The sequence below is a fragment of the Myodes glareolus genome, chromosome 10 (assembly GCF_982192425.1).
Source record: "Myodes glareolus chromosome 10, mMyoGla1.1, whole genome shotgun sequence".
Lineage (NCBI taxonomy): Eukaryota > Metazoa > Chordata > Mammalia > Rodentia > Cricetidae > Myodes > Myodes glareolus.
Window position 1 is genome coordinate 51,288,914 of NC_142035.1, and position 21,785 is coordinate 51,310,698.

Here is a 21,785-nt window from a genome sequence, read left to right on the forward strand (position 1 = left end):
GGGTGATCTCAGGCCAAGGGGCGAGTTAGGGATCCAAGAAGCCATTGTCTTCTGCCCCCAATGCGGAGGGGTTAACCTAGAGCAGAGGGAGATGCCTGACTCCTAAACACCTCTCCTGGCTAGAAAGAGGTGGTGGCCAAAGTGGGAGGGAAAGGGGAGTGAACTGAGTGCTTGCTCTGGGGTCAAACCGATTGTGGTGCCGACACCTATGCTACCAGCCTCCACTGCTACCACCTTCCATGAGAGAGCATAAGGCTTAGGGAGGAAACTGTTGAACCGTCCATTCACTCATCCATCTGTCCGTCCATCCATCCTTCCATATACACACCCACCCGTCTGTCAGTTCATCCATCCACCCGTTTGTCTCTATTTCCAGCCGTGTGTCCACCCACCCATCTCTCCACACCTTTGTCTATCCACATATCCACCCACCCGTCAAGCCACCCACCCACCCATTACATACTTGCATAACATCTGCACAAAGCCTGGCACAGCAGGGCTTGAGGCTGGTTGAGAAGGACAAAGGGGCCAGGAAAGCCTTTCTTTCCTTCGCTAGTCTTCACCAGACAGGTTACTTTCTCACCCCACATATGTGTGAAAATCTCCTGTGGTTGGGAAATTTGTTGCCAGCTGTACTGGACAAGCCCCTCCCCCAATCCTTTGCACCCCCTTCAGAGGAGGAAGGCAGAGGCGGCGACTCTGGTACAGTTTATCCCTTGGCCCTCTGTGGGGATCTCAAGTCCCCACATAAACCCCATTGCAAGCTTCACTGATATTGGGGAAATTCCCAATAGCAGCAGACTCCACCCACTCCTCTCTCAACTCCTGGGACCTCTTTCTCAACCCTGTCAGCACCATGAGATGTGAGATGCGAGATGCGTGAGGTCGGGTGTGTACGGGGACACCACGGGCAGTGCTCTTTACCCGGCTCTCTCGGTCTCGGTGCAGGTTAAAAAGCTAGGGGCTCCATCTTAGCACTTGGCAGGGGAGGTGGATGCACAGTGGACGGCTGAACTATTTCTAAACACAGATCTCACAAGGAAACTGGTTGAGGAGAGTCTATGGGGAGGCTGGAAGGCAAAGTGGGCAGACTTAGTGCAGTGTGTGTGTGTGTGTGTGTGTGTGTGTGTGTGTGTGTGTGCAAGCGCACTAGAACACACACATGTGCTCGCTCTCACCACTCTCGCAGGTGTGATGAGAAGTGTGCCTATGACCAGGTGTTGGGGACCAGGTGCTGTTGTAGCAGCATTGACAGCCCATGACGGAAGGGTCCCTGGGGATCTGCTGCCCGACACGGGAGCAACCAGGCTGTGTAGGCCCCTTAGTGCCAGGAGTCAGCGGCTGCCATGGGGGCAGAATCTTGCAGGCATAAATGGAGGTCTTTCTGCCCTGTCTTTAGATGAATCCTTGGGCATATGGGCTAGAGAAAGGCTACCTCTGAGAAGATGGAAAAGGGAGCCTCGGAAGAGGGTTGGAGGACAGGGATGGTCCTGGGGTTGGCCCAAGGGTTCCTAGAAAGGGTTGGAGAGGCCTAGAACTGTGCCCTGGTGACCTGGAGCAAATCATTTCATCCCTCAGCCTCTGTTTCCTCATCTTTAGGATGGAGAGCGGCAATGGAGCCAACTCCCCCCTGCTGTGAGGATTAAGAAGCAGCAGTCAGCCAGGGTACTCGGCAGGCACTCCGAGTTAGCTTCTCCTGTTGCTGAGATAAAACATTCTGAGCAGCCTTCCTCCAGGAAAGGGCTTATCTGGCTTACACTTCCAGGTCATAATCTGTCACCGAGGGAACTCAGGACAGGAACTCAAGCGAGAACTGCGGAGGAACACCGAAGTGATGGCCGAATTGCCAGCTTTCTCAGGCACAGCCAGGCCACCCACCCAGGGATGGTGCTGTCCACAGTGGGCGGGGCCTCCCACCTCAATCATTAGTCAAGACAGTCTCTCTCAGACATGGCTACAAGCCTCTCCGAATAAAACAAATCCTCAGTTGAAGTTCCCTCTTCTCTGGTGACTGAGCTGTGTTGAGCTGACAATAAAAACTGGGTCTGCTCGCGATAGGCACCCAGTAAACTCCACGGCTCCTGGGTCAAGGCTGACCCTCAGAGCCGCAGAGAGAACACAAGTGGTCTCATGCCTAGGGGGCTCCTAGTGAGAGAGCCCCTCTACCTCCGGGGACGAAAGTAGATTCTGTTTTAATTAAGCCCAAGGCCTGGGGTAAGAGCAGAGTGCCACGTGTCTGTCTCCATCTGTGGCCCTGCCAGCCCACAGGCCAGGCTTATTCATAAGCACTAAGGTGGGCATCGCCAGCTCATTTTATAGGTGAGGACTATGACCAAGGGAGGTTAACAATATCCATCCATCCATGCACCCCCACCTACCCACCCACCCGTCCACCCACCCGTCCACCCACCCACCCGTCCATCCACCCACCCGTCCATCCACCCACCCGTCCATCCGTCCACCCGTCCATCCACCCACCCGTCCATCCACCCACCCGTCCATCCGTCCACCCGTCCATCCACCCACCCGTCCATCCGTCCACCCGTCCATCCGTCCACCCGTCCATCCGTCCACCCGTCCATCCGTCCACCCGTCCATCCACCCACCCGTCCACCCACCCGTCCATCCACCCACCCGTCCATCCGTCCACCCGTCCATCCACCCACCCGTCCATCCACCCACCCGTCCATCCGTCCACCCGTCCATCCACCCACCCGTCCACCCACCCGTCCATCCGTCCACCCGTCCATCCACCCACCCGTCCACCCGTCCATCCACCCACCCGTCCACCCACCCGTCCATCCGTCCACCCGTCCATCCACCCACCCGTCCTCCCACCCGTCCATCCACCCACCCGTCCACCCGTCCACCCGTCCACCCACCCACCCGTCCATCCACCCACCCGTCCACCCGTCCACCCGTCCATCCACCCACCCGTCCACCCACCCGTCCATCCGTCCACCCGTCCATCCGTCCACCCGTCCACCCGTCCATCCACCCACCCGTCCACCCGTCCACCCGTCCACCCGTCCATCCGTCCAGTTGTAATCAGGTCACTCCAGAAAAGCTGTGTCTGACCCCACACCTGAGTCCCTAAGGAGCTTGTGTCACGGGGACCCTCATCACAGGTCTTACACAGCACCGGTCTGGCTGCCAAGAAGGTGGCAAGCGGGGAGGAACTGGAACTGCGTCTCTTTGACAAGTTTGCCGGCTGCTGGGATACAGACCCCTGGGTAGAGTGTGCGGGTGGCTCACACATTTCACCGAGTAAATATTTACAGCCATTATAGCAATTGATCGCCTTCGATCCTGTGCGCAGCTGTGAGAGAGCCCTGCTTACTCATGCTTTCTTAAAAACAGCTTCTTCCCCTGAGCGGCTTTAATAATTCAGCTCCTAATTGTCTCCGAACGCAAGCTTGAAAATGCCAACTCAGGGCCTTCCTCCCCACCCTAGTGCTCCCCCATCTTCCCCGCAGGCTCTCACTGCTCCTCTGCTACAGCCCTGACCCCGACTGTGACCGTACCGGGGAAGGGCTGGTGGGTTCTGATGTTGTCCCTGCTCTATGCTGAAGCCAGGAGGAAAGCTAAGTGTAATGGAGCTCCAGGGCCAAAGAGGAGTCAGCAACAGGAAATTCTAGCTGCTGCTTCCGGGGCACTTTGGATAGTTGTAGGTGGGGAGAAGACACGGGGCACCTTAAGGCGACAAGGGAAACCTGTGCGGAATAGGCACTGAGGCAGGCCACCGCCAGTGACCACGCCTGCCACAATTGGGGGGGAAGGGTGGGGGAAAGTGAATATTGACATCATGACTGTACATGCTGCCACTCTCCTGGTGAGTGATGCTCTGCAGTGCCTTCCAAGGGCTGTCCCCATCTGCGTGTGGGATAAAGGTCTGGGAATAGCATGGTGTCCTAACCCTGCCCCTGATGCAGGGCAACCAGGGGTCCTATAGCTCTATTCTGAGCTCCTTGTCCAGTCAGTTTCCTTGTCCAGTCAGTCAGTAGGGTAATGCAGGAGGTGCTGTGGAAGAGTCTCTTGTGCCTCCTGCAGAGCACCTGGAAGGTGTGAGATCTTCACAGCCAAGGGACCAGGCCTACCTGAGGCCAACAGTGAGGATTACACGCTGCAATGACCACCAGTCCCTGGGAAGGGCTGTCCGTCGTGGCAGAAATTCCCACCATCCATGGTAGACATCCAGGACCATGAGGTCTCTTCCTAGACTTTTATTTTTTTAATTTATTTTTATTCTATGTATGTCTGTGTACCATGTGCCTTGCAGTGCTTGCAAAGGCCAGAAGAGGGCGTTCTTACCCTCCAGAACTGGAGTTACAGACAGTTGTGAGCCACCATGAATGTGCTGGGAACCGAACTCAGGTCCTCCAGAGCTCAGCAAGTGCTCCTAACCACTGAGTCACTTCTCCAGGCCCTTCCCCTCCATCTTAAACTTTTAAACAACAGTCGGCCCAGTCTGGGATAAGAGGGTGTGACGTGCAGGCTGGGTAATGTCTGGTAGCCCAAGTTCCAGACAGATAGAAGATTCCATGGAGGAAGGGTGAAGTTGATATGTAAGAAGTTAGTGTCAGAGAGGTAATGATTAGGGCTCACCCTTTGGTGACATTAGTCCCCTCTCTGTGTAGTTTGATTTAGAGTCTAATAAGCCCCTTTGACTAAGCAAGCTCAACCAGTGACCCCTGATTCAGCTGCTCTGGTGAGAAAGGACATATTCTCAGAACCCAGGCAGCCAGGCACCTAAGGGTTAACTAGGATTTCCTAAAGCCAACACCAGGCCTAGGGTTGGCATGCAATGTGAGTGCCCTCTGAGCTCAGGAGGGATGTGGCCATGGTGGCAATTAGATTCTATTCTAATCCAAAAGATTTTAAAGGCATTCCTTTGGGTTCTCCTTAGAGGTTTTATGATTTCCTCCCCTTTTAGTTGATTGTCCCACTGAGAATTCCAGGTTTGTTTTTTTTTTTTTTTCTGTGACTCAGGGAAACAACGATTTATGGATCAGGTCTATGCCTTAGCCAGTGGGTGTGGGTTTGGGGTTCCAGTTTCCAGGTCTCGGTCTGTCTCTTCCCATTGAACTTTGAGTTCAAACCTCAGCAAGGACCATTGTTTGGTATATCAGTGCCACAGACGGACAAACTGGACGACAGGGCCTGGTGGAGTCACATCTGCTCTCCTTGGGTCACACACATGCATACACACATACACACACACACACACACACGCACACACACTCACGCATACACACACACACACATATTACATCCCAACTAAAGTTTCCCCTCCCACCTCTCCCCCAGTCTCCCCACTCCTACCTCCCCTCTCCCCCAGATCTATCTCCCTCTGTCTCCCTCAGAAAAGAGCAGACCTCCCAGGGACATCAAACATGGTATAATATGCTACAATAAGACCAGGCATAGACCATCACATCAAGGCTGTAAGGCATCCCAGCAGGAAGGAGAAGGTCCCATAAGCAGGCAACAGAGTCAGAGACTCTTCCTGCTTCCATTGTTAGGAGACCCACAAGAACACCAAGCTACTCTGCCATAACACATATGAGGAGGATCTAGGTCAGACTCCTCCTACAGGCTGCCTGAGCTCTGCAAGCCCCATGAGTCCCAGTCAAGGATTCCGTGAGACATGTTCTCGTGGTGTCTCCGGCCCCTCTGGTTGTTCCCATTCTTGCTCTCCCTCCTCCACAGGACTCCCTGAGCTTGGCCCAAAGTTAGACTGTGGGCTCTGCATCTGCTCCCATTAGTTGCTGGATGAAGTCTCTCTGGTCTCTTTGGTGACAGTTCTGCTAGACTCTGGTCCCTGAACACTCCGCAGGCAGGGCAGGCTGTAGGTTGAAGGTTCCGTGGCTGGGTTAGTGCCCCAGTCTCTCCACTTGAGGCCTTGCCTGGTTACAGATGATGGCCAGTTCAGGCTCTGGGTCCGCTATTACTAGGAGTCCTTGCTAGCGTTACTCTTGTAGATTCCATGAAGTTCCTATTGCACTAGATTTCCATCTTGTCCTCAAAGTGCCCCCCAATTATAGTCATTTCTGCTTCCCTCCCCCTTGATCTCTCCTGTTTCCACCCCCATCCACCCCAGTCCACCTGTAAAATCTGTTCTATTAGCCCTTCCCAGGGAGATCCTCCCACCCACCCCCCTTAACCCCTCATTGAGACTTAGTCTCTCTGGGTCTGTGAACCAGAGCATGACTATCTTTTACTGCTAATATCCACTTATAAGTGAACATATACCATGTTTGTCTTTCTGGATCTGGGTCACCTCACTCAGGATGATTTCTTCAAGTTCCTTCCATTTGCCTGCAAATTTCATGATGCCATTGTTTTTAACAGCTAAGTAATACTCCATTGTGTAAATGTACCAAATTTTCTTTATCCATTCTTTGGTTGAGGAGCATCTAGGTTTTTTCCAGTTTCTGGGTCTTATGAGTAAAACTTCTAGGAGCATAGTTGAGCAAGTGTACTTGTGGCCTGGTAAAACATTCTTGGGTCCTTTGTGTATATGCCTAGGGATTATATAGCTGGGTCCTGAGGTAGATTGATTCCCAATTTTTTGAGAAACCGCCATATTGATTTCCAAAGTGGCTGAACAAGTTTGCACTCCCACCAGCAATGGAGGTGATTTGCCTTGTTCCACATCCTCTCCAGCATGATCAGTCACTTGTGTTTTTAATCTCCACATTCTGACAGTGTAAGACAGCATTTCAAAGTTGTTTTGTTTGCATTTTGAACCACTGGACATTTTTACATCTGGACTCAGCCTGTATCCAGGAGCCATGAACACCCAAGGAAAACCACATAAAAAGCCTTTAAAGCTATGCCTGCAAGTGCAACATTTGGGAGGCTAAGGCAGGAGGATTGTTATGAATTCAGGGTTAGCCTAGGCTGCATAGTGGGTGCCAAGTAAGTCTGGACTGGACTCCCTGTCTGAAAACAATACAATTTAGGCTTAGCCAAATAAAGGCATGACACACATAGAGGCAGTCATTGAGACAGAAGGATAAATACAGAGAATATAGAGTGAAATGAATATGAATGTCCTTAGAGACCTAGAAGCACGTTATACACATGACAAAAAAAATCTGCAATATTGGAAGTGACAGTCTAGGAGTTGAAATATAGAACATTTCATAAATGCTGAATTTCATATGAGCTGAATGCCAAATGACCACCATGAAAGGTAAATCAATGGATGTGACTATGATAGCCTTGGAATTCCATCAAATGCTGTACTTAAAGATAAAGGGAAAACTATGAAAAAGAATTTAAGATCCAGGCATGGTAGACCACATCTATAATCCTAAAACTCAGGAGGCTGAGACAGAATAACCACCAACTGGTTTAGGGTCAAACAAACTACATAGCAAGTTCAAGGTCCACCTGTGCTACCTAGCAAGATCTTGTCTCAAGGCAGCAACAGTAACAGAAACATATGAAGAATTCAAAGATTAGGGCTGGAGAAGAGGCTCAGTGGTCAAGACTAACCTGGGGTTGGTTCCCAGCACCCACATGGCAGCTCACAATTGTCTGTACACTTAGTTCCAGAGGATCTGTCACCCTTTTATGGCTTCCACAGTCACCAGGCACACGTGTGGTGCACATACATACACTGGGGCAAACACTCATTGTAGATGGATTTTTCTGTCCCTCCTGCCAGCTCCCAAATAACCAACACGGGGACTTCTTATTAATTATGAAAGCTCAGCCAATAGATTAGGCTTGGTCCTAACTAGCTCATAACTTAAGTTAGCCCATTTATCTCCACCTACACCCTGCCACATTACGCGTGGAATTACCTGTCCCCTGCATGTCTTGCTCCCTCTCCATCTGGCTGGTGACTCTGCTTTCTTCTTCCCAGCATTCTCTCTGGCCCCAAAATCCTGCTTAGCTATTGGCCATTTAGTTTTTTTATTAAACCGATCACAGTGACATATCTTTATAAAATGTAATCATATATCTCTCAACAACCCATAAAATGAAAATAAACAAATCTTTAAAATTAAATAAATAGAATCTTAAAGTCATGGTAGAAAGCCAGTTTCAACCTTTATCTAAAAGAAAACAGGTGAGGGAACTTGGAAAAAAACACGAATATATTTCATTTAACTGTCCCAGAAATTCAGTAAGAAAGATACCGTGTGAGCATGTGTGTTTGCTAGTTCACATGTCTATATGTATGTGCAGGTGGGCAGGTACATGTGTGCACGTGATCTTATGGAAGTCAATGTCCTCTTCCTCGATTTCTTTCCAAAGAAGGTGTATTTTACAGATGAGGCCATAGACAGATGAAAACTGAGATTTCTCCAGTTCCTACAGGGACAAGGGCTGTGCCTGAAGGATGCCAGGCACTAAAGCCTGGTTGTTTCCGTGGGGTCACTCTGAGACATGTGGCATGTCCCCTAAAAGCACACATCATGGAAATAATGTCTCTCTAACTTGTACCCCAAAGTACTACTGGGTTTTAAGAGGAGGCTACCATGGTCAAATAGACTTGGCATTTCCCGATGGCTACAGCTGGACAAAGTCTACAAGCAGGGCTTCTCAGAACCTTTAGTGTTTGAGAGATAAAGCATGAAGCCCCTCACCCTGAAAGCTCTCTGCTCTGGATTCTGAGCTTTCATAGCCTCTTTGTGTCTTTGAAAGATTTTTTTTGTACTTTTCTGGACCTTAATCTTCTCATCTGCAAAATGGGAGTTATAGTCACAGTTACATTCCTGACCATCTTCTGGCTTTAGGGTCATAGTGAGAAAGTGACGGAGCAAGTGTGTGTGTGTGTGTGTGTGTGTGTGTGTGTGTGTGTGTGCGTGTGTATGTGTGTGTGTGTGTGTGTGTGTGTGTGTGTGTGAGAGAGAGAGAGAGAGAGAGAGAGACTTTATAATGTGATCTATTCTGTCTCATCTGAGTTCCGTCACTAAACCATCTGACCTCAGCCTGTTCCCAGCTGCTGTGGGCAGCTGCACAGATTCAACTTCTCATGCATGATTTACAAACTGAACTCCAGAGTGTGTGTGTTTGTTCAGCATGTGAGGGGTGAGAAGAGATGATGGACCTGCCTCAGGAAACCCCAGGACATTACTGCGTGCTTGTCATCAAACCCTAGCAGACAGCATCCAGCAACCGGAGACCCCTCTCCCACTGTGGGGCAGGGATGTGATTGCATAGGCCCTTTCTCCCCATGCCTTAAGTTGGTGTCTCTTGTCCTGGGGCAGGGTGACACCATGTATTATTGCGGAGCCCAAGATAACCTCAAGCTTGCTATGCAGTAAGGATAATCTTGAACCTATTTTTTATTTAAAAATCTTTAATGTTATTTTATGTGCATGGGTTTGCCTACATGTGTGCCTGTGCACCACTTGTGTGCAGCACTGCGGAGGCCAGACTAGACCACTGGGTTTCCTGGCCTGGAGTTACAGATAGTTGTAAATTGATACGGGAGTGCTAGGACTCGAACCCAGGTCCTCTGCAAGAAGAGCAGATTTTTGTCACAGCTGAACCATCTCTCTAGCCTGACCTTGGATTTCTGATCCTCCTGCCCTGATCCCCCCGAGTCTGAGATTCCAGGTGTGTGCAAGCACTCTCAGTTTATAAGGCAATGTTTGTAGAAGTCGCAAGACTTCGCGCCTGCTTGGCAAGCTCTCCACAGCTGAGCCACAGCCCTGACCCTGTTGTTTCCGTCTGTTTGAGATAAGGTTTCATGTTATTGCGTAGCATGGCCTCAAACTTGTGGCAAGCACCCTGTCTCAGCCTTGTGGGTGCTGGGATTATGGGCATGACCGTCCCATACCTGGCTACAGGGACCGTTTAAATGTCCAAGCCAGAGTGGAGGGCGACTGTGGGACTTAGTTAAGAAGTGGGAGATCTCACCTTGTGAGATCTGGGATTATGAGTGCTGGGATTATGGGCATGACCGTCCCATACCTAACTACAGGGAATGTTTAAACGTCCAAGCCAGAGTGGAGGGCAACTGTAGGACTTGGTTAAGAAGTGGAGAGACTCGGGCTCTTTCTTGTCCCTCTTATGCTACTCTGTGACCTCACAGCCCAAGTTGAAGCTCCTTTGTCCCATCTGGCCCATGAAAGTCAAGTGGCAGTCATAGCTGCCTTTCTGGTCACCCTGCCATTAAAGCAGGTCAGTGGTGGCACACTCCTTTAATCCCAGCACTCGGAAGTCAGAGGCAGGTGGATCTCTGTGAGTTTGAGACTAGCCTGGTCTACAGGGCAAGTTGCAGGACAACCAGGGATACACAAAGCTTCCCTGTCTTGGGGGGAAAAAAGGAAGGAAGGAGGGAGGGAAGGAAGGAGAGAAGAAGAGAGGGAAGAAAGGGAGGAAGGGAGGAAGGGAGGAAGGAAGGAAGGAAGGAAGGAAGGAAGGAAGGAAGGAAGGAAGGAAGGAAGGAAGGAAGGAAAGACCTAGACCATGTGATTACTCCATGGCCCTGGGGATAAAGCCATCTGGACCTCTATATAAGACTCCTGCCTTTGCTTCCTCTTCCTTTGTGATTTCAGTACTAGGGACCTCTAGTCCACAGCTTGAACCTACTCTCACTCTGTCCCTGTCCTATGCACCTGGGCTCCTCCTTAAGCCATCCCTGACCCTCAGTCCTGACATGGAAACTCCCCAGCTCCCTCCATGAACCTCTCCTCTAGCTGCCAGTTTGGGATAGCAGCTTCTCATACCTTCTCTGTCACAACCAAACCATGCCTATGACGGGTTAATGGTCAGTCTCCTCTGGAGTGGAACCATTCCTCTAGGACTGGGACCAGATCTGCCACCCTCAGTGCTGTGTCTGGTAAACACAGGGAAGGAACCCAGCAATACCAGCTAAAGGAACACATGCATGTGCTTAGATGTAATATTCTAGGATCTTACATCTTTCCAGACTGAGAGAAGAATCTAAAACCACCTCCCCTCTATACTTCCTGTATATTCTATAACTACCTTCACTAACTGTCCCCGCTATACTTCCCTGGTGGCCTTTCAAGTCCCACTGGCAGTTACCCTACCATCTAAGGAAGCGGGGAATTCTGGGTATTTCTGAGGCACCTCTCTGAGCATGGTGGTTCAAGCCTGAAGCTTCTGAAAATAGTTTAGAGAAAGTCCTAGAACAGGTGTGAATAAAGCCATGACTGGTACCTGATATGTGAGTTCTGAGGACCACACCTGGGGCAGATAAATAGTAGGCAATCCAAAAATAGGACTCTCAGTACTACCACCATTGTCTATCTTCCACGCTACCCTGAGCTCAGAGAGGCTAGGACACTGGTTGAGGCCTCTCAGCTCATCTGAAGCTAGGAGTGGCATCCATACCTAAGGCTTGCTCACCCCCAGGGCACTCTCTGGCATCTTCTCCCTGTGGAAGAGCCTGAGGTTTTGATCTCCGAGTTGCTTGCTGCCTCCAGCTGATCCGGGACATCTGGCCGTCAGAGGACACGGTGGTGGTGGGGATGCTGGCACCAAGCATCCAGCATGGAAATTCCCCAAGACACCCTTGGGCCCTCAACTTCAGTTCCAACAAAGAAATGCTTATGCCCTGGACGTCTTCACAGATCAGCACAAGGCTGGGACTTGAGAGCACTTTGTGTTGATGTCATCATCGTGAGGATTGATGGCAATGTGTGACTAGGATGAGTGCCAGGGGCAGCTCTGAGCCAGCCAGCGAACTTCTGACTTCCCGGGCATCCTTTAGCTCAGGGCTCTGGCCTAGATTCCTGGGGGCTAAAATCACACTGCACTGATTAACAGGAGCCTGCTGCTCTATGGGGTCCTGTACAGGCCGGGGTGCTTGTGGGAAGGACTAAGGGGGGCTTCCCTAACTTTAAAGATGAGGAGCTTAGCCTGGGTCACCCTGGCTCTGATCTCCTGACTGATCATGACCGGGGCCTGTAGCCAGCAGAGAGATGGGAAAGCCAAGTTCACCCAAGGAACAAATTTACCCAAAGAAATGCACAGACCCACATGGTGAGCATTGTACAAACGCGGTTCAAAGTGCAGCTGACCCTGTCATGGTGGAGCTGTTTAGTTGCCCGACATGGGCAGTCCTTCAAGTGAGGGAGAATGGGAGAGTCTCCATCACAGGGACCAGGAGGACAAGTTGAGTTCATGTCACCCCTCCTATCGCCCATTCAGTAACGCTAGGCTCGCATGAGGATAGATGGAGGCTGGATATGTCTTGCTAGGGATGGAGACGTGTAAAGTGGTCCTCTCCTTCTTTCCCAAGGGACAGTCAGCGAGGGCACTGGGTGTTCTCATTTTTTTCCTGTTGCTGTGATAAAAACACTTTGACTATAATCAACTCTGGTGGAAAGGGTTGCTCTATCTTATACTTCCAGGTCACAACCCATCAGGGCAGGAACTTGAAGCAGAAACCATGGAGAAATGCTGGTAGCTAACTTGCTCACAAGCTCATCTTTATGTATCTTTCTTATACAGCTCAGGACTACTTGCCTAGGACCCACGGAAGGCTCGGTCCTCCTACGTCAATTAATCATCAAAGCCCTCACATTGAGATTACCTCCTCAGGTGATGCTAGTCTCTGACATGTTAACCAGCAGACTGGGCAATGAGAGGACTTTCCTTTAAGCAGTAATGTTCCTAGAACCACAGTGATATTTGGGGAAAAGCCTACATGGCCAAGTCATTCTCATGCCTTCCGAGTCTTTCTTGGACATGAGAAGCATGGGGATAAAAATCTCTTAGGGCTCACTCATCTCTTACTTTCTGAGGCAAAACAAAAATAAAATAAAATCCTAAGGATGAAGATGACTTTAGAAAAGAGTCTCCTCATGAGCTAAGAGGGTTTCCCCACAACACACAGATCCATGACCAGCTTGTCCCTGCGGTATTCTTCCCATACGACAGGTTCTTCCCTGTTGTGTACATGTTGTGTACATGGCTGACAAAGGAAGGACAACCGCTTTTATGAAGTTAGGGCCTCTAAGAGTCTCTGCCTCTTGTCCTTGTGGGTGTTCCTATTCCCATTTCATTCCCCATTTAAGGATTTCTTCCTTCTTGAGGAAATGTTGAAGGAGACAGGGGACTGTCGGTCCTGTCTATCCCTGGGATGGAATGCGGATAAGATGGACATTCTTCCTTCTGCTTCTCTTCTTTTTGATAAAGGGTCTCATATAACTGAGGCTGTCCTTGAACTCCTGGTCCACTGGAGAACAAGCATGCACCACCAGGCTTGACACCCTCTTTATCTTGAAGGACACTCTAAGTTGGCTATTCATTTTCCTTCCTTGAGATTTTTTTTTTAAAGTTAATCTAATGTAGTCTGTTTTCTTCTTACTTTGCTGTACCTAATTGTGGTTTTTCTTCATATTTTTTCCTGATTGGTATTTGTTCACTTTTTGACTCTGATTTCTTTCAACTGTTTTTGGAAATTTCTTCAAATTCTGTTATTATTTTTCATATTATTTGTGTAGGGTTTTTTGACCTTTTCTTCTAAGACTCCAACTATATATTTTTTAGGCTTTAAAATTTTTGTCTTAATTTATTTCTATTTTTCTTCTATTCATTTTAGTCCATTTATATTTAATGTAATCCCACAGATGGTTGAACTGATAACTGAAATGTTTCCATTTGCCTCATGTCTTAGGTGTCCCTCTCTTCCCCTGTGACTGCCATGTCTTGTGTTTACACTCTCTTGCTTCCTGGTGTGTGTTATAACTTCATTGAGTAGTGATCTAGATACATATCTGGCTATGATATCATCTCCTGCTCCAGGAGATGTGCATTTTCTGGGTTCATTTTGGAGTTTTAATTCTCAGTATTTTGAGCAGTATGCTCAGAGATAGTGACAAAATATTGGTCAGATTTCCATTACTGTAACAACATATCTGTGGTGACTTAATGAGGAAGAAGGTTATTTGGCTTACAATTTTGGAGATTTGAGTTTTGAGTCCATGGTCATCAGTCCCTGTCATTTTGGATTTGTGGTGTATGTTATGACCAGAGTCTGTGGTAGACGAGGCCTCATGAGAGCCATGGAACAAAAGGAAGAGTGTATGTCAGGATCCAAATATAGACATGACTATCCCCCAGTGACTTAACTTCCTTATACTAAGCCCCACTTCCTAAAGAACTGTAGTTAGGCCAGTCAGTGATGGTGCATGCCTTTAATCCCAGCACTCAGGAGGCAGAAACAGGAGGATCTCTGTGAGTCCAAGGCCATCCTGGTCTACAGAGCAAGTTCCAGGATAGGCTCCAAAGAGGAACCCTGTCCCAAAAAGAAGAAGAAGGAGAAGGGGAAGAAGAAGAAGAAGAAGAAGAAGAAGAAGAAGAAGAAGAAGAAGAAGAAGAAGAAGAAGAAGAAGAAGAAGAAGAAGAAGAAGAAAAGATTTGTAATTGGACTTTTTTTTCATTGGGACAGTCAGCTTCCCAATAACGACACAGAGACTTATGAATTATGAAAGTTCAGCCAATAGCTTAGGTTTGTTTCTAACTTGTTCTTTTAACTTAAATTAACCCATTTTTTTAAAAGAAATCATGAATTTTTTTTAAATTTATTTATTAATTATGTATACAGCGTTTTCCCTACATATATATGCTGCAGACCAGAAGAGGGCACCAGATCTCACTACAGATGGTTGTAAGCCACCATGTGGTTGCTGGGAATTGAACTCAGGACCTCTGGAAGAGCAGTCAGTGCTCTTAATCTCTGAGCCGTCTCTCCAGCCCTAACCCATATCTTTTAATCTACATTCTTTTACATGGCTCAGTTACCTTTACTTTGTAATGCCCATGCTGCTTGCTCTGTGTCCCTAGCATCTCCTCCCTTCTTCCCAGCATCCTCTGTGCCTAGAAATCCTGCCTAGCTACTGGCTGTTCAGCTTTTTATGAAACCAATCACAGTGACACGTCTTCACACAGTACAAAGGAATATTCTACAACAAAGATTCTACTACTTGGTGTGTGGTGGTTGGGGGGAAGGTACTAGAGATTGAACACTCAGGAGTCACATGTTAGACAGGTGCTCTACCATTGAGCTATGTCCCTAGCTCTCTACCACCCAACAGCACCATGTGCTGGGGAGCAAGCCTTTGCCCCACGAGCCTGTTAGAACATTTACCCCATAGCAGAGACAGAGACAGATCCCAGTGTGTTCTTCAGACCTCCAATTTTCTCTTACTGAAAACATATTAATGTGCTATTTTGAAATCCCCTTTTCCTTCGCTCCAACATCAGGGGCATCTCTGGGTTCTGAGTCGACAAGGTGATTAGCAATTTTTTTCTTCTCATATCTAGAGATCTTCTGCTGCATGCTGGACATTGTGATTTGTTATAGAGGGTTGGTATTAAATTATATGCCTATAAAGACTGATGAGATGGGGGCACCAGGGAGACAATTTGTGGGCAAAGTTATTGCTCTAGTAGCATGAGCTAAGCTTGGATCCCCAGAACCCACATAAAATCTGACAGCTACCCCAACATTGTAGAGTCAGGTGGATCTCAGAGACTTGCTGTACAGCCCATCTAGCTGAAAGTCTATTCCAGGTTTAGTGAGATGCCCTGTCTCAAAAATACTGTGGCGAGCATTAAATGAAGACACGGAACATCAACCTCTGGCTTTCACAGATTCCCTTCGCACGCACGCATGCACACACACACACACACACACACACACACACACACACACACACAGTGTATTGGCTTTTCTATCTGAACACTCCAGCAAGCACCCCAGGTGGGTGGCCCCTGCCCCATGCAGCTGTCCAGTTAGATCCTTTCTGCCTTGTGGCTCTGTCTTCCCCTCCCCTGACCTCATCCTGATTGCTCTGCATGTCTGAGGCCCTTCTTCACCATGTGGGGATCCAGCCTGCTGGAAATCTCAGAGGGAGACTCTCCTAATGTACTGGTTTATAGTCATTGTCAGCGGGACTGGCTTGGGAGACACCTAGGAGATACACCTCTGAATGTACCTGTGCGTGTTTCCACAGATGTTACTGAGGAGGGGAGATGCACCCTGGGTGTGGGTAGTACCATCCTATACACCGAAGCCCTTGACAAAATTAAAAAAAAAAAAAAAAGAGGAGGCCAGTTGTGCGCCAAGCCTCTTCTCTCCCTGAGCCCTACACCTCCAGTTCTGTATTTTGCTGGCTCCCTTTTCGGAAGTCTGGTCTTCATAACTAATAAGTAATGTATTAATTAGGACTCTTCTGGTTACAAGAAACAGTAACCCGACTCAAGTTGTTGGCTTAAGCAATAACCAGAGGATTTGCTGGCTCATATAACAGGAAGATAGCTGTTTAGATGCCCCATGAGGCACAGCTCCTGAGGGGACAACATTCCCAGGCTCCTCAGAGTGCCCACTGACTCCATAAGTCTCCTATAGGGTTCTCATGGTCCTGGTCCCATCTAATACCCAACCTGAGCTGACCACGGAAGTGGTGGGAGACAGTGCAAAGCAGAACAGAGGACTCGATGCCGCTTTCCCATTCCATTCAAATCTCCAAAGCCTCTGTCCCATGGCTTCAGGAGCGAAGATCCCGACAGAAGCAATCAGGGCGCCGTTACCAAGTCTGAATGGGGATGGTGAGCAACCACTCATGGCCTGTGTTGAGGCAGAGCCACAGGCAGAGGGACAGAATCCATGTTCATCTTGAGATGGCTGAATGGAGCAGTGGGGGCCGGGAGGGGGTTGGGGCCCTATGTCCAGGAGGGATGGAAGGGGTGTGGCTGAGCTCCTGATGGCCAAGCAGAGAGGGATGGAGGCCTGGTGCCAGAGCGCAGAGGTACCGTGGAGGTAGATGGGAAGAAGGGTGGGACAGGGAGGAAAACTGGGGCCAGCACAGGCTGGAAGAGGTGGAGAGGTCAGCTTTGGAGGTGCTGAGTATGAAAATCCAGGAAACATGGTGTGAGGTACTGTAGGACCCCGCCTCTTCTGTGGATACCCACACCCGATCCAGGCGCGCGCCTTCCCGAACTCGGGCCCACGAGAATGGACGATTGTCCTGAGGGTTTAAAACAGACACACACAAAAAGAGAGCTGCTCACTTACCAAGAGTAAATGGCCACTTTATTAAACTCAAGTCGGGTATTTATACCAGTGGGCAACCGGGATCAAAAGGGCAAGGCCTCCTCCCATCCAGGAGCAGGAGGAGAAGATTACAGGCCCCTGCACCTCAGGCAGTATCAGCTGGGAGGGGCCAGGCGTGTTGGAGCCCACTGCTAGAACCTTGAATACAGGTGGAATCACCACAACAAAGAGAGCCAGGTTCTTCCTAAGCTATCCCCTCAAGCCAGTGCTAGTGCAGAATCTCCAGGGAGCCGGAAGTCACACGGCCCTGCGAATCGCCAGGAAGAAGGGAAAAAGACCTTGGTACCTACAAGGTACTTCTTGGTTGTGGGACTCCACTCCTGGCGGTTTGTTAGAAGGGTTCTTCGAACAATGCCTGTTGTGCCCAGTAGAATGTACTAGAACTAAGGGTAAGGGAGGCCTGCTCCCCAGAGAGCTGGAACTAGTGCAGCTTGCTGGGCTGTTCCCAGGGGATGGCTCCCTGAGATGGCACCGGTCCAGACACGCAAGAGTCAGAATCTTTGGAGTCTGGAGTAGCTTGGTGTCTGGAGCAGGAAATAGTAAGCCCCGTCAGTCAAATCCCCAGGTTCCCAGCCTTGAAGAACCAAGAGCAGAGCTGTGTGAGACATAAGAGATAGAGGGGTATAGGAGGCAGAGACGGCCCAGAAATATCGCAGAGGGAGTCCAGGGAAGGCCACCAAGCAGGGCTGGTGGAATCTTGGTGGTCTTCCTGGAGACAGCATGAAGAAGCAGCTTCAATACTTCAGGCCGAAAGGACACAGGTACTTCAAGGGCAGCCTCTCTAGATGCCAACCAGCTTTGTCTGATAGCTCCCTAAACTAGACCAGGCTACCCCAGGCATCCTAAGGCCTTCAAATGAGAACCTGAGCTCCTCCCTTGAACCCCCTAGGGAGCATGGATCTGAGTTCCTCCCCTTGAGCACTCGAGGAAGCATGGGGGGGGCGCTCCTCTGCAGGGCTCCCTCATCTTCCCCTGCAGGAATTTTCCACCAAGTAACCCATCCCTCCTGTTCTTTCCCTAAAAGCCAAGCAAGTGCTGCCACTTCCCAGGACGTGCCGGGCAGCCCCCTGGGGGGCGTGGCAGCCCCCTGGGGGGCGTGGCAGCCCCCTGGGGGGCGTGGCAGCCCCCTGGGGGGCGTGGCAGCCCCCTGGGGGGCGTGGCTGCCGAGAGGGTGTGGTCGGACAATTTCTGACTGAGAGAGGACTTTTGGGTCTCCAGGCCTAGTCTAGGGAGGAAGCATGTGAGAGAATCGTCGCCTAGCATCAGCGCACCTCCGTTAGCCCTGGGCCTGAGAGGGCCCAACTCTAGTGAGCAGAGGAGTCAACTTCCATCCATTAGTCCTGCAGCCCAGGCTGCTCATAGCAGCGCGGGGCCACTGTGCTCTCGGGCCTGTGATCCACTTAGCCTTCGTTAATATTTTACACCGCACCGTCAGGGGATCGATGACTCGCTTATAGCTCCGTGCTTATAGGCCATCACTGACGCTTCCACTGGCATCTGAAAATGCTTAGGAGCGCAAGGGAAACTGAGGCAGGATGGCAGTGGTGGGTGCCAGCCCCAGAAGGCTAGCAGGGATGGTGTCTTACCCACGCTGGGGTTCTCTGCCTCACCTGGTCTTCCTGCACAGCTGGGCTGAGTGTAAAATAATGCGGAGATTGGTGCCCACTCAAGCGCTGCCCATAGCCTCACGGGATCCTTTACGAGACCAAGGAGAGACTAGTTACCACTCCATTTTATGGATGGGGAGACTGAGGCTTACAGAGGTTATGACTCTTGAGATGTCCGTCAGGACTTTTACTCCATATGAACACTAACTGGGACCTAGGCTGGGTATTTCTTAGTGTTTAAGTGTATAATTTATAGGTCACAGGAGACCTTTGACCTTCTGGCCTTTTAAACGTTTTACTCTGTGGAGTTCTCCAGCCGAGCTGTCTAGTAATCTTGGCCTCTCTGCTTAGCCCTCTGAATTCGTCAGTGGAAACCGTAACCTGATCAACCTGAACTAAAAGCCGTATGCTTACAGCTCCTTACAAGTGTTGGCCTGCTGGGCGGTGGTGGTGCATGCCTTTAATCCCAGCACTTGGGAGGTAGAGGCGGGTGGATCTCTGTGAGTTCGAGGCCAGCTTGGTCTACAAGAAAGAAAAAGTGGCTATCTATTAACCAAGAAGGTGAAATTGTGAGGCTGGAGGCTGTGTGGCTCCCATCAGTGAAATGCTATTTCAGACTGTAAGGGGGTAAACTGCACTTGTGCCCCCGTAATTCACCCTCTGAGCCTCAGTTTCCCTGTCTGTAAAATGGGAGATGAGAAATGCCCACTGGAGGAACTCTTTAAATATATCCAAAGGCATGGCCCAGACATATGAGCTCTGGCGCAGGTGGGGTGGCGCAGGTGGGTGGGGGTGGGGTATCTGCTGAGGTTTCCATAGACCTGAGTGTAGAGCTGCGTCTGGGACTAAGGTGTTGATGCCCTTTGAATGAATGGACGAATAGTTCGTGAGCTCCTAAAGGAAAGCTAAGGTTGTTCGGGCCTGAAGTGGAAACTGCACTCTTAGGCTCTTAGACGTGAAGCAGTTCTCAATTTCTCCTTCTGCTAAAATAGCAGGAAGGGATTGGCATTGGCGGCAGCAGCGCTTCCCTCCTGGCCCCTCTGGGTCTGGCGAGGACTCCCGCGGTTCGCTGCACCCGCTGGAGAGCAGCAGAGAGTCAGCACTGGGCACCCAGCATCAGCTGGAGCTTCGCAGCCTGGAGCATCCCTGGCTCCGCCCTGCCACTCCCCACCCTCTCCTTTCTTTCCGTGACTTCCTTGGCCCTACCCAGTGCCCCAAAGGAAAGAAAGCCATCCACAAAGTAATTAGCACAGCTTTCAGCAGCAGCTTAGATCTTCCCGACAGCCAGAAAGGCAAATAGGCCCGCTAAGGAGAAGGTTACAAGTCCGAGACACGACCAAGGTTATACAGCTGTCAGAACTTGAACTCTGTTCGGTAGGCTCCAATGCCAAAGCCGAAGCTTCCTCGTAAGGCCTCGGGAGCGCCAGCAGGTTTCCAGAACTGGAGAACTCTTCATATCAACTTCTCCATCTTCAAAGAGGGATGGATCGGGATCAAGTTGAATCTCAGGCTGTGGGTTGAGACTTGCAGGAAACAGCCCGGAGAAATAGGGCTTCCCGGATCCTCGGCACCCCTCCCACTGATTCTCTTGTGTGGCCGCCGCGCCCCTCCTCCTGGGCACCCCGCTCCCCCCAGAGGGTGGGGAAACCGCAGACCGCGCGGCCTCCCCAGGGCTGGCGGGGTAGCAGTGGCAACCCGCCAGGTTCAGTCAGGAGCTGGACCTTGCAAGGCGGGGCTTCGTCCCTCCCACCTCCTCCCCGGCAAGCAAGGAGGGGCCGCAAGAGACAAGTCCCGGAGTGGTCGCTGCGCCTAGGCCAATGAGCGTGCGGGGAGCCGCGATGGAGCCTGGGGCGGCCGAGAGCGCCCGGGACCCCCCGCCGGTGTGGCCCCGAGCCCTCGGGGCAGGAGAGGGGGGCGACAGAGTCGTGGTGCCCGGTGCGGGGCATGGGAGCGCTGCTGGCTCACACTGGTTTCGGGAGCTGCACCCCACACTGCAGCCGTCGCTGTGCCTCGAAGTTTGGTGACTGATTTGAAAACTTGCGCCCGGGCTCCAGCATCATTGTCAGGCCAGTTCTTCTCACTGTCGCCTTCTCCTCCGTGGGGTCCTGGCCCCACCAACACCCATAGCTCCGCCTGTCCGGGGCATGTGAGCCGCCGCCCCTGAAGCCGGGCGGGAGGCTCCGGCCCCGGCGCCTGCAGGCAGCTCACGGCCTAGGGGTGCGCCCCGGTTCCTGCCACGCTCGCCATGGGCATCCAGGGTATGGAGCTGTGCGCCATGGCCGTGGTGGTGCTGCTGTTCATTGCTGTCCTCAAGCAGTTTGGCATCTTGGAACCCATGTCCATGGAAGGTAACGTGTGGCCGCCCGCCCCTCTGTGACTCTTCCCTGGGAGGCCAGGGTCGGTGGAAGGATAGCTGCATCGGCTCAGGCGCCGCCCCCTCCTGGTTGCGGAGGGTTGGGTCTGGGATTAGGAGGGCAGAGAGAGCTCGGGCAGAATAGACCAAACCTGCAGTTGGCATAGATGGGAGAGATGGGCAGAGTGACATCTTGAACGAGCATTCCTAGCTGACCCAGGCCTGCGAGTCCAAGCTGCTTCTGACTTGGGCTGCCTGCGGGACACCGTGACCCAGTGTGAAGATGCCAGGAAAAGACCCACAAGCCCAGGTGCCAGTATTAGCGAATGGTGTGAGAGACCTTTGCCAGTGGTGGGATTGTCTCTTTCGCCCTCCATCTGGTGTCCAGTTCCCTGTCCTCATACAATGCTCCTGTCCCTGAGATCAGTAACCAAATCCGCAACTACGTTTCTGTCCTAATGAAATATTAACGGACTATTCTTACACCAGCTCTGTCCATATCCTTGGGACCCCTAACAAATATCCTTGGAGAATACCAGCCACAGGGACCTACCACTTCTGGGCAGGTTAGGAGGAGGGGCCCTTCTCCGGACACATAGCTGGGCTAAGAGAAGGGAACACCAGAGCTATAACTTCCCCCAGCTGTTCCAAAGGTTCGAGTACATCCCGAGAGAAAAAGGGCTGGCTTCAGGTCACCTAGGTGCCTTAGCTCCTCCAAGGGTGGATGGGCATGCTGCCTGCTTCAGCACTCTAATGACCTTGTCAGGCC

The 21,785-nt window shown here is 50.8% G+C and overlaps 1 protein-coding gene across 5 annotated transcripts in view; it reads left to right on the forward strand.

Annotated features, from left to right (window-relative positions):
* Positions 1-21,785, forward strand: part of Kcnip3 (potassium voltage-gated channel interacting protein 3) — a 71,165-nt gene that overhangs the window by 21,447 nt on the left and 27,933 nt on the right. Inside the window, exon 1 of one of the 5 annotated variants that reach the window (XM_087911233.1) lies at positions 16,280-16,551. The exons of 3 other annotated variants lie outside the window; for them this stretch is intronic. In XM_087911233.1, coding sequence (XP_087767359.1) covers positions 16,359-16,551 — 193 coding nt within the window. In that variant the 5' untranslated portion in view covers positions 16,280-16,358. Of the gene's footprint in view, positions 1-16,279; positions 16,552-20,484; positions 21,012-21,785 lie in introns of those variants that run through there. One more of the 5 variants, XM_087911235.1, reaches the window with a different exon arrangement.